The sequence below is a fragment of the Pelophylax lessonae genome (genome assembly GCF_965119305.1).
Source record: "Pelophylax lessonae genome assembly, chromosome: 4".
Lineage (NCBI taxonomy): Eukaryota > Metazoa > Chordata > Amphibia > Anura > Ranidae > Pelophylax > Pelophylax lessonae.
This window is the reverse complement of record NC_138771.1, coordinates 634,981,496-634,998,627: the sequence shown is the minus strand read 5'-3', so window position 1 is coordinate 634,998,627 and position 17,132 is coordinate 634,981,496. Positions and strand designations below refer to the sequence as shown.

Here is a 17,132-nt window from a genome sequence, read left to right as displayed (position 1 = left end):
CCCCTGCACTCTGTGCCTTACACACTCCTGACCCCTACACTCTGTGCCTTACACACTCCTGACCACTGCACTCTGTGCCTTACACACTCCTGACCCCTGCACTCTGTGCCTTACACACTCCTGACCCCTACACTCTGTGCCTTACACAATCCTGAACCTTGCACTCTGTGCCTTACACACTCCTGAACCCTGCACTCTGTGCCTTACACACTCCTGAACCCTGCACTCTGTGCCTTACACACTCCTTAACCCTGCACTCTGTGCCTTACACACTCCGAACCCTGCACTCTGTGCCTTACACACTCCTGAACCCTGCACTCTGTGCCTTATACACTCCGAACCCTGCACTCTGTGCCTTACACACTCCTGAACCCAGCACTCTGTGCCTTACACACTCCTGAACCCAGCACTCTGTGCATTAAACACTCCTGACCTCTCTTAAACTCTTCTTGTGGCACAGTCATTAAAGAATATTTTTGGGATACAAGGACTGTGCATATGTTACCATGTACAGTTAGTAGGCTGTTTTAGGCAACTCCCACAATTAGCGCAATTTTGTCACACCCACAATTAGCCTAATTTGTTTCCTCTGAACCCCCCCCCCCCTGCAGGAAAAAAATATTCACACCCCTGCTAGTAGTAGATGGTCACATTCAACTGGACTTGTTTTGCAATGGTGAAAACGTTCCGTAACTTGTCCAGGTCATGTTTTCGGAGAACTTAATAAGTTGCTTGGACAAGCCACAAAACATCATCAACATTCTAGAACAAGAACAAGTCCAGCTAAATGTGACCACCTGACAATGTATTAATCGCAATGGTTAAGACTAAATTATATTCCTAGAGTCTGTATCTACTAGGAACAGGCTGACCAGGGCTTGGTAGTAGGAGCTGGTGGTGAATGCCACAAAGGGAACACTTGGAAGATATTGGTCCCCCCAAAGCCAAGGAATAGCACAACACATTTTACTGCATTTAAAAAATACTAAGCAGAAAAGTTAGCCCATTTTTTTTTGTATATTGTGAAAGATGATGTCACGCCGAGTAAATAGATACCAAACATGTTACGGTTTAAAATTGCGACCCCCCCCCCCCCCCCGTCGGATGGCGACAAACTACGGTCAATAGAGATCTCAATAGGCGACGCTTTAAATTTATTTAACGGTTACCAGTTTAGCGTTAGAGTGTAGCTCTTTTTCTTCATTATTGCCCACGCTCTGGCGATCGCGGCGATACCTCACATGTGTGGTTTGAACAGCGATTTCATTCACGGCTCGACTTCCGTATACGTTTTTTTTTTGTGCGCGAGCTAACGGTGACGGGGGAGGCTAAAATTTATTTATTTTTTTCCTATTTTATTTTTTTTTTAACTTTATTACAGGTTTTTTAAAAAAAAAAAATCTGATCACTTTTATTGCTGTCACAAGCAATGTAAACATCCCTTGTGACACCAATATGTAGTGACAGGTACTCTTTATGGAGGGATCGAGGGTCTAAAAGACCCCAAACCCCTCCACTACACTTCCATGTATGCAAACTGAACAAGCATTTCGAAAACAAAATTCTACTGGTAAATGGCCATGGAAACGTCACCCGAGAAGGCACCTATTTGTCAGGAAGTATGAGAAAACAGGAGTGAGAGTCTCTTGTAGCACTGATGTGCTGAAACACAGGACACAGATGTGAGAGTCTTTTGTAGCACTGGGGTGTTGGGAATACAGAACACGGATGTGAAAGTCTCCTGGAGTACACCAGGCTCACAGGTGCTAGAATCCTGGAAGTTCAAGGAAAACACAAGGAACAACAGACAAACTGGAGAAACAGGGGGCTCGGCAGATAGTAACTGAATGGCATAAATATCCTGTGATCATCATCTCCATCTAGTGGCCATAATGCGGTATTTTCCTTATTTACTCAATTCTTTATGAATGACTAACATTCAAGCTAGGGGGGAAATTAGGCGAATAACAAAATAGAAAATGATTGCTAGTAGGATGCATGTTATTAGTCCTGAGTACTGTTCATACAGGTTTCCATTCCTTCGTTGTCCTGCAGTAACGCCTTCAATTTGTTGAGGTCTGTGGACCCTCTTTTTTGGTATTGTTGACAATATTTTCTTTCGTAAATATGAAATTTTTTAAATAAAGAATTTAAAAAAATTGAAAATTATACCAATAAATGTGTATAGGAAACACAGCTTCTGTTTTTCATTGATTTGAAATGGAAATTGTTCAAAATGGAAAATACAGCATTTTTTCATTAGATGGTGCTAAGTATCATAGAAAACTCTTTTGATTTTTAGCACCATCTAGTGGCCAAATGCAATACTTCCCATTTTAAATCAATTAAAAATATTCAACTTGCATAGGAAGCAGGCTAATGATATTAGTTTTTTTGCCGAATTCGCAGAGAAGAAATGTACATGCATTTTCATTGGGCGAACGGCAATTTTTTTATAATAACACACCCCATAAACTTTAGCTCAGAAGTCTCACTGCTGGAATCCCTGAGAGATATAAGAAGCGAGGGCATGGTGTGTACGCTACCTTCTAACAGTTCTAAAATTCAATTTGGAGTGGACTGACCCTTTAAGGAATGGCAGAGCAGTTAAATGGAATGGCTTTATAAAGCCCCGTACAGAGCAGTAACTGAAGCCATTTCCAAAAATCGGTTTTCCTTCTATTATTTACGCAGCGTGAGCTTCAAATTCCCCTGAATCTTTTCACCGCTGGAAACAGCCAGCAGAAAGTACAGATAATAAAGGAGTTATTTCTTGCGTTCGATGGCGGGTTTTTATTGCTTGCCTATTAAAGGTAACGCTACGGGCTCCGACGGTAGGACTCTGTACCAATAAAATGAGTAATGATGTAAAACGCAGCTAACGAGTGGGCTTCTAGTTGTTGCAGAACTACAAGTGCCAGCATGCCTTGACTTGATCGGTTTAAAAACTCTGTTGCAAAGCCGCTATGAGCAGAAAGTCAAGCCTTGGTGAAGCTTAATGATGGGGAAATAAAAATCTGGGAGTTTTGGTTTTTTGGTCCCCCAGAAGCACTCAATGGTTCCTCCAGCTAGCAGGACAAAGTAATGACATAGGGGGTTGGCAAGAGATACCATTAAGTGTAGGGGGGTACCAGGAGACCAACACTCCCTGAAGTGTCCCTTAAAAGCACCATGACTTTACTGATATCAAATCATAGCTAAAGATTATGTATTGCAGATTACACTATGCAGGAAAGCAATGGTCTCCCAACTGCGGCCCTTTGCTTGCTTTTTCTGCGGCACTTAGAGCATTATTCTATCTGCTGACACCAGAAATTGGGTATATGTCCTCCCACTGACACCAACAACTGGTCATATGTCCTCCCACTGACACCAATAGAGGGGCACACTTCCTCCCAGTGACACTGGTAATGGGGCACACTTCCTACCAATGACACCAACAATGGAGCACACTTCCTCCCAATAACACCAACAGTGGGGCACAATTCCCTCCCAATGATACCAACGACGGAGCACTATTCCTCCCACTGACACCAACATTTGGGCATATGTCCTCCCACTGACACCAATGACGGAGCACTATTCCTCCCACTGACACCAACATTTGAGCATATGTCCTCCCACTGACACCAATGACGGAGCACTATTACTCCCACTGACACCAACATTTGAGCATATGTCCTCCCACTGACACCAACGACGGAGCACTATTACTCCCACTGACACCAACATTTGAGCATATGTCCTCCCACTGACACCAATGAAGGGGCAAAATTCTCCCTAATGACACCAACAATGAGGCACTATTCCTACCAGAACATTTTCTACTCCCACTTGCCTCAATCCAGCCCCCACACAGTCTGAAGGTCAGTATACTAGCCCTTGGTTTAGAAAGTTTGGAGACCCCTGCAGTAGGGATGCACCGATCCGACTTTTTTGGACCCGATACCGATATCTGGCGTTGTGAAATCGCCGATACCGATACCGGAACCGATCCGGAGCTGCACACAAAGCAAGCGGCTGCAGATCAGAGCAAAGCCGCTGCTTCATGTGTACGGCTCCTCCATTCACAGGTGGAGTGCATCTGATATCACTCCGCCTGTGAGCCGGGACTATACAGGAAGTAGCGGCTCCCATCCCATACTACTACTACACCAAGTAAGGGATGGCTGAGCCGTTACCAAGCAAAAACCGGATCGGCCAGTGGATCGGTCAATGTTACCGATCCCCCGATCCAGCTATAATGGCCATATCGGCGCCGAAATCCGATCCGAATATCAGATCGGTGCATCCCTACCCTGCAGTAAAGAAACCAGGTAAGGAAGGCTGGTGCTGCCCTTTTCTTCAATTCTGAAGGTTTCAGTGTACGTTAAAGAAATTAACTCCCATCTTTCATACTGATAAAAGCAGAACTTTTTGTAAACACAGCTGACCGTTCTTCTCTCTGAAATGATCACAGAGTGCGTGTGATCCTTCTATATAGGATTACAGGTCTCTATAATCATTTCACAAGCCCATCCCCCATACAGATAGAAAACACTCCCCTAGGTTCACACTTAAAGAGGAAGTAAACCCTCCTCAGGAAGTTGTACCTATAGGTAAGCCTATGATAAGGCTTACCTATAGGTACTGTAAATATCTCCTAAACATGTACCGTTTAGGAGATATTTACCTTTAATGCAGCCAGTGACGTCACTGGCGCATGCGCTCTGAAGGAACGGCAGATCGTGCCGTTCCTTCAGAGCCCCGTGCCGTGACCGTCGGCTCCCGCGCGCGTGCGCGGGAGTGACGTCACAGCGGCTCCGGCCAATCAGATGGCCGGATGCCGCGATCCCGGAAGACGGGCGACTATACATGTCGCCCGTCATACAGGTAAGCGGACGGCACGGCGGGGGCTCGTTCTAAGGTAAGTATTTCATAATGAGCTAGTATGCGATGCATACTAGCTAATTATGGGTTTCTCTTTCAGGTTGTAAAGAAGAGGAAAAAAAAAATTCTTGGTGTACAACCTCTTTAACCCTTTGATCAGGTTAACCACATTCCCTGCCAATGTCATTATTACGGTAACAGTGCATATTTTTAGCACTGATTACTGTAGTAATGTCACTGGTCCCCCCAAAAGTGTCAAAAATGTCAGTTAGGGGTCCGATCTGTCCGCCGCAATGTCGCCATTACTAGTAAAAAAAAAAAAAAATGACATAAATCTTTCCCCTAGTTTGTAGACAAGATAACTTTTGCACAAACCAATCAAAATCCGCTTATTGCGATTATTTGTACCAAAAATATGTAGCAGAATACAAAAAAGGGGATTCACTCCAGAAATAAAGAGATTATTCTCCCACTCTACAAGACTCTGGTCCGGCCACATCTGGAGTATGCTGTCCAGTTCTGGGCACCGGTCCTCAGGAAGGATGTGCTGGAACTGGAGAAAGTCCAGAGAAGGGCAACAAAAATAATTAGGGGAATGGAGGACATCAGCTATGAGGAAAGACTACAAGCACTGAACTAGGTGTTCATTCACACTGGTACGACTTGTCAGGCGACTTGGTCAGCCTGACAAGTCGCGCACCGTCGCTCCCACTGTGTAGTACAGGAACCGTTCTAATAGGAGCGACACAAGTCGCTCCGACTTAGGAAAAGGGTCCTGTACTACTTGGGGGTGACCTGGAGGCCACTTGCATTGACTTCCATTATGTAAAGTCCGTGCAAGTCGCGCCGAAGTCGCGCTTCACGCGACTTCACAGGTCGCCCCCTAAGTCGGAGCGACCTAATGTGAACAGGGTCTTATTCTCTCTGGAGAAGAGACAATTGAGGGGGGATATGATATCAATGTACAAATACCGTACTGGTGACCCTAGCATACTAGCATAAGGAACAAACTATTCAGAGAAAGGGAATACAATAAGACACGGGGCCACTCACTAAAACTAGAGGAAAAATGGTTTAACCTTAAAATACGTAAGGGGTTCTTCACTGTCAGACCAGTAAGGATGGAATTCTCTTCCACAAGCAGTCGTATCAGCAGGGAACATCGATAGTTTCAAAAAACTATTAGATGGGCACCTTAAAGACCACAACATACAGGGGTATACACAGAGAAGCCATCAGAAATGTTGGGGCCCCTTACACAGCTTTAGGCCTGGGCCCCTCTGGGCCTGACCACCAACATTCCGCAGGGCTCGCCCTCTGATCGTCCCACCAAATCCGCCCACTGGCCATCCCAGGAGTCCTTCAGTGCACCCACTTCTATTTTAACACTCTTACAACCTATTACATGAAAATGAATCCAATCCAGCATAGAGACATCCCCATATATTCAGCAAAGAGACATCCCAATACAGTAAAGAGATGGCCTCATAAATTCAGCAAAGTGACATCCCAATCCAACAAAGAAATAGTCTTATATATTCAGCAAAGTGGCATCCCAATCCAGTAAAGAGACAGCCTCATATATATTCAGAAAAGACACATCCCAATCCAGTAAAGAGACGAACTCTTATATTCAGCAAAGAGACATCTCAATCCAGTAAAGAGACAGCCTCATATATTCAGCAAAGATACATCCCAATCCAGCAAAGAGACATCCCTTCAGCTGCATCGGCTAACTCTGCAGCTGCCCTGTTTTAGCAATTGCTAGTTACTACAGCAGCAACAACTCGGTCTCGTTGGTGGGGGCCTGGGCGGCCGGGCCCCTCGGAATGCCTGGGCCCCCTACATGTGTATGGGCTGTCCACCCCTGATGGCTGCCCTGGAATGTACGGTTAACATCAAACACACGCACATCATAGGTTGAACTGGATGGACTGATGTCTTTTTTCAACCTCACAAACTATGTAAAATTGGCCTAAAAGGATGAAAAATTTTGATTTTTAAATTTTTTACTGGTAATGTTATATAGCAGAATGTGAAAAATATTGTTTTTTTTTTTTCAGAAATGATGCTCTTTTTTTGTTTATAGCACAAAAAATAAAAAATAAATTGCACAGGTGATCAAAAGAAAGCTCTATTTGTGGGTAAAAAAATTACATAAATTTTATTTGGGTACAGCATCGCACGACCGCGCAATTGTCCGTTAAAGTAACGCAGTGCCGAATCGCAAAATAGGGCCTGGTCTTTGAGGGGGCAAATCCTTCCAGTCCAGAACTGGTTAAATGTACATAATATAACTGGATACTAATATTTATAGATAAAGCTGATCCAGGGAATAAACGGTTGCCACTGGGGGGTCAGGAAGGAATTTTTTCCCTTGCTGTAACAAATTGGATCATACTTTGCTGGGGGTTTTTTTGCCTTTCTCTGGATCACCTGTGGGTATAGGATTGGGTATATGGGATTGTATGTTTTTTACTTTTTTTTTCCCTTTTTAACCTAACTATGCAAGAAGCACAGAGATCCAGTGATTAAGTCACTGGATCTAACATTAGGTACCGTATTTATCGGCGTATAACACGCACTTTTTCCTCCTAAAAATGGAGGAAAAAGCAGCAGTGCGTGTTATACGCAGAGGTGAAGGGAGAACGAGCGAGCTCAGTCATCGGAAGTCCCGCCTATGACAGACGTCGCACGTCTCGGCAGAGGAGGCGGGACTTCCGATGACTGCGCTCACTCGTTCTTCCTGCTCCTCGGCCCGGCCCGCCCCCTTCTGCTCTTATGACAGACAGCTAGTCCTTCCTTCTCCTCGACCTGGCCCGCCCCTTCTGCTCTCGGCAATGCTTCCCGGCCTTTTCAAATATGGTCAGTTCCAATGGCGCTTGGGAGGCTGCATATTTGGGCATTGCGCTTGCGAGGCTGCATAATGGACACTGCTGGTGGGCTGCATAATGGACACTGCTGGTGGGCTGCATAATGGACACTGCTGGTGGGCTGCATAATGGACTCTGTTGGTGGGCTGCATAATGGACACTGCTGGTGGGCTGCATTATGGACACTGTTGGTGGGCTGCATTATGGACACTGCTGGTGGGCTGCATTATGGACACTGCTGGTGGGCTGCATTATGGAAACTGCTGGTGGGCTGCATTATGGACACTGCTGGTGGGCTGCATTATGGACACTGTTGGTGGGCTGCATTATGGACACTGCTGGTGGGCTGCATTATGGACACTGCTGGTGGGCTGCATTATGGAAACTGCTGGTGGGCTGCATTATGGACACTGTTGGTGGGCTGCATTATGGACACTGTTGGTGGGCTGCATTATGGACACTGTTGGTGGGCTGCATTATGGACACTGTTGGTGGGCTGCATTATGGACACTGTTGGTGGGCTGCATTATGGACACTGCTGGTGGGCTGCATTATGGACACTGCTGGTGGGCTGCATAATGGACACTGCTGGTGGGCTGCATAATGGACACTACTGGTGGGCTGCATAATGGACACTGCTGGTGGGCTGCATTCATGGGCACTGCTGGTGGGCTGCATGCATGGACACTGCTGGTGGGCTGCATTTATGGACACTGCTGGTGAGGCTGCATTCATGGGCACTGGTGAGATATCATTTGAATTAAAAAAAAAAAAAAATGTTCTGAGTTCAAAGCTGTTTATTTTAAATTTAAGCTTTTTTCCTGAAATTTCTCTCCAAATATTGGGGTGCGTGTTATACGCCGGCGCGTGTTATACGCCGATAAATATGGTATGTTATAAAAACAGAAAGGCTTTATTTAAAGGTTTAATTAATTTTTTGATGAGAGGGAACAGGAGGAATCGAGGAAGGCAAAATATAAGCATATTGAACTTCAGCCTTAAATTACAGGTGCTCTTTGGTGCATCTCAGCAACCTTTGCTTGAAATTTAAAAAAAATCAGATTGCGGTAATTACCAAGTATTCTTGGCTAACACGTTAGCACAAGTGAAATTGCTTGGTAAATACTACAGTTCTTATGACTGCCATCGGCGGGCAGATGTGCAACCGGAATGAAAAATGGGTGATCTGCAAATGGCAGAGAGTTCCCAATGTATTGGAAAAGCTCTGTGTGCAATAATAAGCGCTAATGGTAACTGGAATTACTCTGCAGCTAGCCATTGACACTGCCAGTTATGGCACACACTGCCCACATCGGCTTCATCACCCAGCATGGTCATCCTTAGGCTTCCTCAGAACTAGATTGGTCACATTTTCTTCATGGTTATCCCTCATTTTACACTGAGGTTTTGGAAAGTAAGGGGTTATTCCGACCTCCACCTCCCTTCGCCTCTGACGCACCATGGGAGCAGCTTGCCTGTGTGTCCGATACATGCTCTATCGCCATAGCAACATGCCACGCGAGTGCGGCCACTAACAGCTCCCCGCTGCAGAGCTGAATAGGGGCTATAATAGGGACTGAGGCAGGAGGCACCAAAATTATTAACTGCCAGCCGAGGGAACAGACCGAACACAGTGATCAACAACCTGTCACTCACACAGCTCTCCTGTGTCCAAATGTGTATTATAGCTCCCTTCAATCTACATTACCCTGTACAAATAGGGCCAGACTCATACCCCCTTCTGTCTGTCACCCTGAGGGAGGAGGGACAGACTCATACCCCCTTCTGTCTGTATCACCCTGCAGGAGGAGGACAGACTCATAGCTCCCTTCTGTCTGTATCACCCTGCAGGAGGAGGACAGACTCGTAGCTCCCTTCTGTCTATCACCCTGCAGGAGGAGGACAGACTCATAGCTCCCTTCTGTCTGTATCACCCTGCAGGAGGAGGACAAACTCATAGCTCCCTTCTGTCTGTATCACCCTGCAGGAGGAGAACAGACTCATAGCCTCCTTCTGTCTGTATCACCCTGCAGGAGGAGGACAGACTCATAGCCCCCTTCTGTCTGTATCACCCTGTAGGAGGAGGACAGACTCATAGCCCTCTTCTGTCTGTATCACCCTGCGGAGGAGGACAGACTCATAGCCCTCTTCTGTCTGTATCACCCTGAAGGAGGAGGACAGACTCATACCCCCTTCTGTCTGTATCACCCTGCAGGAGGAGGACAGACTCATAGCTCCCTTCTGTCTGTATCACCCTGCAGGAGGAGGACAGACTCATAGCTCCCTTCTGTCTGTATCACCCTGCAGGAGGAGGACAGACTCATAGCCCCCTTCTGTCTGTATCACCCTGCAGGAGGAGGACAGACTCATAGCTCCCTTCTGTCTATCACCCTGCAGGAGGAGGACAGACTCATAGCCCCCTTCTGTCTGTATCACCCTGCAGGAGGAGGACAGACTCATAGCTCCCTCCTGTCTGTATCAACCTGCAGGAGGAGGACAGACTCATAGCTCCCTTCTGTCTGTATCACCCTGCAGGAGGAGTACAGACTCATAGCCCCCTTCTGTCTGTATCACCCTGCAGGAGGAGGACAGACTCATAGCTCCCTTCTGTCTGTATCACCCTGCAGGAGGAGGACAGACTCATAGCCCCCTTCTGTCTGTATCACCCTGCAGGAGGAGGACAGACTCATAGCCCCCTTCTGTCTGTATCACCCTGCAGGAGGAGGACAGACTCATAGGTCCCTTCTGTCTGTATCACCCTGCAGGAGGAGGACAGACTCATAGTCATCATCTATCTGTGAGTACATAAAGCAGCGGCCTTCAAACTGTAGACTGCAGGCCAAATGCAGCCCTTTGCTTGCCAATATCCAGACCTTGGGGGACCACTCCTCCCACGAAAATGAGGCATAATTCCTTCCACTGACACCAATGATGAAGCACTATTCCTTCCACTCTTACACTGACACCAACAATGAGGCAATATTCTTCCTCCTACTGATCACAGGCACCGTGTAATTTTTTTACTCCCACTGACCACCAAGTCTGATGCATTTTATACTCCCACTGAAGCTGGGGTATTTTCTATTCTCCTTGGCCAAAGTCTGGCCCCACTAAAATCTGAAGTTTGGAGACTCCTGACATAGAGAAGAACAGCTCTAAAATTAATTAAAGAATTACATTAAATTCATACCTCTAGAAGATCTTTGCAGCGTTGTATAAAGGCATCCACTTGTGCAAAAATACTTGTTTGGTCCAAAACCCATCCGACATTGGAAAACCTTTAAAAAAATGAAATCACAATGAGAAGGAAGGACTGACTGACTGCACAGTGCTCTGTGTCACACACAGGGAGAGGTGTCAGTTGGTGGATCACACTCGTAATGAGAACAAGAACATTGCTAAAGATTTTATTTTCGAATTGACACTGGATGATGTCAGCACATTTAGGAAATTACCCCAATACTATACAGGTTTGTAGTATAAAGTATTGGATTAACACATTACAATGTTTTATTGAAACAAACATAGTTATTCTGGTTGAAAAAAGACACAAGTCCACCCAGTTCAACCAACATAGAAAAAAAAAAAAAAAAAAACACACACAAAAACCTCAATATACAGTACATTATCCTATACCCACAGGTGATCCAAAGGAATGCAAAAAAACATGAAAGTATGATCCAATTTGCTACAGTGGGGGAAAAAATTCCTTCCTGGATCAACTTTACCTATTATAGTTAGCATCCAGTTATATTATGTGTATGTATGAAAGAATCCAGGCGTTTCTTAAAACGATCTACTGAGTTGGCAAGAACAAGCTCTTGAGGGAGTCTAATCCACATTTCACAGCTCTTACTGTGAAGAAACCTTTCAGTCTTTGGAGATTAAATCTCTTTTCTCCAGGCATAAAGAGTGCCCCCTTGTCCTCTGTGATGACCTTAACGTGAATAACTCAACACCAAGTTCACTATATGTACCACTTATGTATTTGTACATGTTGCTCATATTCCCACTTATGTATTTATACATGGTGATCATATCCCCCTTATGTATTTATACATGGTGATCATATCTCCCTTTATGGATTTATACATGGTGATCATATCTCCCCTTATGTATTTATACATGGTGATCATATCCCCCCTTATGTATTTATACATGGTGATCATATCTCCCCTTATGTATTTATACATGTTGATCATATCTCCCTTTATGTATTTATACATGGTGATCATATCCCCACTTATGTATTTATACATGGTGATCATATCCATGCACCATGTATCCCCTTCAGTCTGGATTTCGCGCTCAACATTCCACTGAAACTGCTCTCCTTAAACTCACAAATGACCTACTAACAGCTAACACCAATGGACACTACCCTGTACTACTCCTCCTGGACCTCTCTGCTGCCTTTGACACAGTAGACCACCCCCTCCTCCTTAAAAAACTCCACTCCTTTGGCCTCCGTGACCGTACTCTTCACTGGTTCTCATCCTACCTATCCCAACGCACCTTCAGTGCTACTTACAACTCTACTACCTCCTCTCCTTTTCCTTTCTCTGTTGGGGTCCCCCAAGGGTCTGTCCTTGGACCACTCCTTTTCTCAATCTACACCTCCTCCCTGGGTCAGCTGATTGCCTCCCATGGCTTTCAATATCATCTCTACGCTGATGACACCCAAATCTATCTCTCCACCCCTCAGCTCACTCCTTCAGTCTCCTCACGCATCACCAGCTTACTAACAGACATATCAGTCTGGATGTCACATCACTTCCTCAAACTCAACCTGTCCAAAACCGAGCTCATGGTATTTCCTCCCCCACGGTCCTCTTCCCCTGATTTCTCTGTCAACATCAACGGCACAACTATCAACCGGTCTGTAACAATCCTACAGGCTCACCTGAGTCAGAGGACTGCTGGCCGGAGGTAGGTGTGGAGCCCAGTGGCAAGGACCGCAGGCCGGTAGTAGGTGCAGGAAGTCTGGCAGAGGCGTGGTCAGATAATCCAGGTTGGCTACGGTGGTAGCAGTGCTGGATGCCGGATGGACACCAGGTAGTACTCTGCTGAGGACACGGGTTCACCTGAGGTGCGGAAACTAAGTGCTAGCTGGTTTTCACTAGAGCCCCTGATGGTGGGGATAGACTGCGCTGCAAGCTAACACCAGGTCGCGGTCCCCAGGATCACCCAGCTAGGCAGAGTGCAGGTTCGGTCCGGAGGTGGAGAAGCAGACAAGGGACAACCAGAGAGAAGTCAGACGAGCCAAAGGTCGGGGCGGGCAGCAGTAAGCGTGGTCAGACAATCCGGATCGGCAACAGAGGTAGCAGTTCATTAGGTAGGGACAAAGCAGGAGAGTAGTCGGTAGTCAGGTCCTGGTCAGCAGTGGATTTGTGGTAGTAGATAGAGCAGCAGATGAGGAGAAGCTTGATCAAGGCTCAGGAGCTCAATAATCAGCAAGCTTGAGTGCAAGGGGCTGGACTTATATAGGGAAGTACCAGGTGTGGGGAATCAAGGGTGATGAGCAAGGCTTGGCAAGACTAAGGTTAAAATAATAGGCTTCAGGGAAGAATGTCCAGAGAGGACGGTAGCCTAGTAAGCAGGGCTACCGCCTGGGATGTGGCTGGTCACGGGTTCGAATGCCGACAGTACTCGCCCCCCTTCCAAGGTGACCTCCGGGCACCGCAGGGGAAGGCTTACCGGGCGCCGTTGGTGGAACTCTTTTACCAGTCTGGGGGCGTGGACGTTTTCTTCTGGTTCCCAGGAGTTATCCTCGGGAGGGTAACCCTCCCACCCAATTAGATATTGTAGTCTTCCCCGGTGGATCCTGGAGTCGAGGATGTTTGCGACAGTGTATTCTTCTTCACCCTGCACCCTCACGGGTGGTGGAGGGGGCGAGTGGCGGCCTGTGAAGGTGTTCTCCACGTATGGCTTGAGGAGGGAGCAATGGAAGACAGGGTGCACCCTAATGGAGTCCGGAAGATCGAGCCGGAACGTGACCTCATTAATTTGAGCGGAGATCCGGAATGGACCCATGTATTTTTGGGCCAACTTTTTGGAGGGGATCTTCAATCTGAGGTTACTGGTGGACAGCCACACCTTGTCTCCCACATGGAAGCCCGGGGTGGGTTTGCGGCATCTGTCTGCTCCCTGTTTAAAGCGCCTCTGGGCGAGCTGGAGGTTGTTTATAATGTTCTTTTGTGCCTCCTGTAGGGATGTTAGGCGTTCTGCCACTGCTGGGAGGTTGGAGGCGACAGGTAGGTGGGGAATGAACACCGGGTGCGAGCCTGTGTTAGCAAAGAAGGGGCTATGCTTGGTTGAGCTGTGCTCAGCATTGTTGTAGGCGAACTCAGCCGTGGAGAGATGGTCAAGCCGTCATCCTGCAGGTGGGAGCTGAAACAGCGTAGGTACTGCTCTAGGGTCTGATTAGTTCTCTCCGTCTGCCCGTTTGACTGAGGGTGGAAGGCGGAGGACAGGTTCACCTTAACCCCGAGCGCCAAGCAGAAGTTCTTCCAGAACTTAGAGGCAAATTGTACGCCTTGGTCGGAGACCACGTCGTCCGGGATCCCATGCAGCCTGAAGACCTCTCTGAGAATAAGATCGGCCGTCTGTTTGGCAGTGGGTAGGCCTTTGTAGGGGATGAAATGGGCCATCTTGGTAAGGCGGTCCACTACGACCAGGATGGTGTTCATCCCTTTTGAAGGAGGAAGGTCTACCACAAAGTCCATGGAGATCGAGCCCCAGGGGCGGGAGGGAATGGGGAGAGGTTGTAACAGACCCACGGGAGAGGAACGAGGAGTCTCATTGTGAGCACAGACCGTGCACGAGGAGATGTACCTCTTGATGTCCTCCTTGTATGTTGGCCACCAGAAGGAGTGGGAGAGAAGCTCCTGAGTCTTTCTTGTGCATAGATGACCGGCCAGCTTGGAGTCATGGTTGAGTCTGAGTACTTCGAGCCGTGCGATTTCTGGTACATATAACTGTAGGTCCTGATGAAACCAATGACCGTTCTTAAACGTAAGGCTGACATTCCTTGTGGGGTGGGCGAGAAAGGGGTCATTTTCGTATCCTTCCTTGATTGTGCCCAGGAGTTATTTAGAGTAGGTGGCCCCTATGACCCTTCTCTCAGGTAGGATGTTGTCTTGGCCCTTGTTACACTGCGAGGGCTCTGAAAACATTCTGGAGAGGGCGTCAGCCTTACCGTTCTTTGATCCGGGGCGATAGTTAATGAGAAAGTTGAAGTGGGAAAAGAATAGGCTCCATCTGGCCTGTCTAGCTGAGAGTCTCTTAGCGCTGCGGATGAACTCGAGGCTCTTGTGGTCAGTTAGTATGATTATGGGGTTGGTGGCTCCCTCCAGTAGGTGTTTCCACTCGGAGAAGGCATCCTTGATCGCCAGTAGTTCCTTGTTCCCGATGTCATAATTCCTCTCAGAGGGGGACATCTGGCGGGAGAAATATGCGCATGGGTGTAGTAGCATCTTCTCCCCTGACCGTTGTGACAGAACAGCCCCCACCGCGGAGACAGATGCATCCACTTCGACTGTAAATGGCAGCTCGGTGTTCGGGTGGATTAGGATTGGAGCAGAAGTGAAGAGGAGTTTCAACTTGGTGAAGGCCTCCTGTGCCTCGGGTGTCCAGAAGAAGGGGACTGCTTTCTTGGTGAGTTGGGTGATTGGTGCTATGACCTTGGAGAAGTTCCGAATAAACTTCCGATAGAAGTTGGCAAAGCCAATGAATCTTTGTATCTCCTTCTCGTTTCTCGGAATGGGCCAGTTCATCACGGCTTGGACCTTCCCGGGGTCCATGCTTAGGCCCTCTGGGGAGATGATGTATCCGAGGAACTGAGTGGTGGTTCGCTCAAACTCACATTTCTCTAGCTTGATATAGAGAGAGTTCTGTCGGAGTCTCTGCAGTACCCTGCGGACGTGTTTGCGGTGCTGCTCGATGTCTTCAGAGAAGATCAAGATGTCGTCCAGGTAAACAACTACAAACAGATCGAGCATGTCCCTGAGGACGTCGTTAATAAAGTGCAGGAAGGTGGTGGGAGCATTGCAGAGTCCAAAAGGCATGACTAGGTACTCGAAGTGACCATAACGTGTCCAAAAGGCAGTCTTCCACTCATCCCCAGGGCGGATTCAGACGAGGTTGTAGGCCCCTCGAAGGTCTTGTTTTGTGAAAATCTTCGCTGCCCGGAGTCTCTCGAGGAGTTCTGAAATCAGTGGGAGTGGGTACCGGTTCTTTACGGTTATGTCGTTAAGCTTCCTGTAGTCAATGCTGGGACGTAGGGAGGAGTCTTTTTTCTCTACGAAGAAAAAGGGGGCTCCCGCAGGGGAGGTAGAGGGCCGGATGAACCCCTTCCTTAGGTCCTGGTCCAGGTACTCTATCAAGGCCCTGAGTTCAGGCTTCGAGAGGGGGTAGATACTGCCAAAGGGTATTTCGGCCCCGGGCAACAGTTCTATAGGGCAGTCATAGGGTCGGTGTGGTGGCAGCTTGTCTGCGTTTTTCTTGTCGCAGACATCCGGGAACTCACGGTATTGAGGGGGTAGCAGATCCTTGACTGATAGTTCAAAGATGGTGGTGTCTTCAGGTGGAAGGACGGGTTTGTGGGAGCAATTCAGCGAGCAGAACTCAGAAGGGAACCTTATGCAGCGGGTTTCCCAGTCCACCGAGGGGTTATGGGTGGCCAACCATGGGATGCCCAAGATCACCGGGAACTTCGGGGAGGCGATCAGCGAGAAGTGGATCTTCTCATGTTGATCGGGTTCTATAAGGAGTTGTAGTTCGATGGTCTCGTGAGTCGCCGGCCCCGAGGAGAGTGGGGATCCGTCGACGGTTTCCAGGTCAACAGGGGCTGCCTTGATTGTCAGTGGAATATTCTTTTCGCAGGCGAAGGTTAGGTCCATGAAGTTGCCTCCCACCCCGGAGTCTAACATCGCAGAACAGGGGAATTGTCGCCCCTCAATGTCGATGAGGATGGGGACGATGAAGTGGGATCCATGAGCCGCCGTGTTGTTATCTTCAGGGGCTGCTGCCGGGGTTGGAGTCTGTGATTGCTCCTTTAGCTCCGTGATGGCAATAGTTCTTCGAATCTTATTGGGACATTTGATGGAAAAATGACCCGGCTCTCCCCAGTAGAGGCAGAGGTTTTCGGCCAGCCGTCTCTCCTTCTCAGGCAGAGTGCAGGTTCGGTCCGGAGGTGGAGAAGCAGACAAGGGACAACCAGAGAGAAGTCAGACGAGCCAAAGGTCGGGGCGGGCAGCAGTAAGCGTGGTCAGACAATCCGGATCGGCAACGGAGGTAGCAGTTCAGTAGGTAGGGACAAAGCAGAAGAGTAGTCGGTAGTCAGTTCCTGGTCAGCAGTGGATTTGTGGTAGTAGATAGAGCAGCAGATGA

The 17,132-nt window shown here is 47.7% G+C and overlaps 1 protein-coding gene across 1 annotated transcript in view; it reads right to left on the bottom strand.

Moving 5' to 3' along the window:
- DNAH2 (dynein axonemal heavy chain 2) overlaps positions 1 to 17,132 on the bottom strand; it is a gene marked incomplete at its 3' end in the record, with an annotated part of 417,940 nt that overhangs the window by 314,243 nt on the left and 86,565 nt on the right. Inside the window, exon 10 of the mRNA XM_082254654.1 lies at positions 10,933 to 11,020. Within this exon, the coding sequence (XP_082110780.1) occupies positions 10,933 to 11,020 (88 nt within the window). The remainder of the gene's footprint in view (positions 1 to 10,932; positions 11,021 to 17,132) is intronic.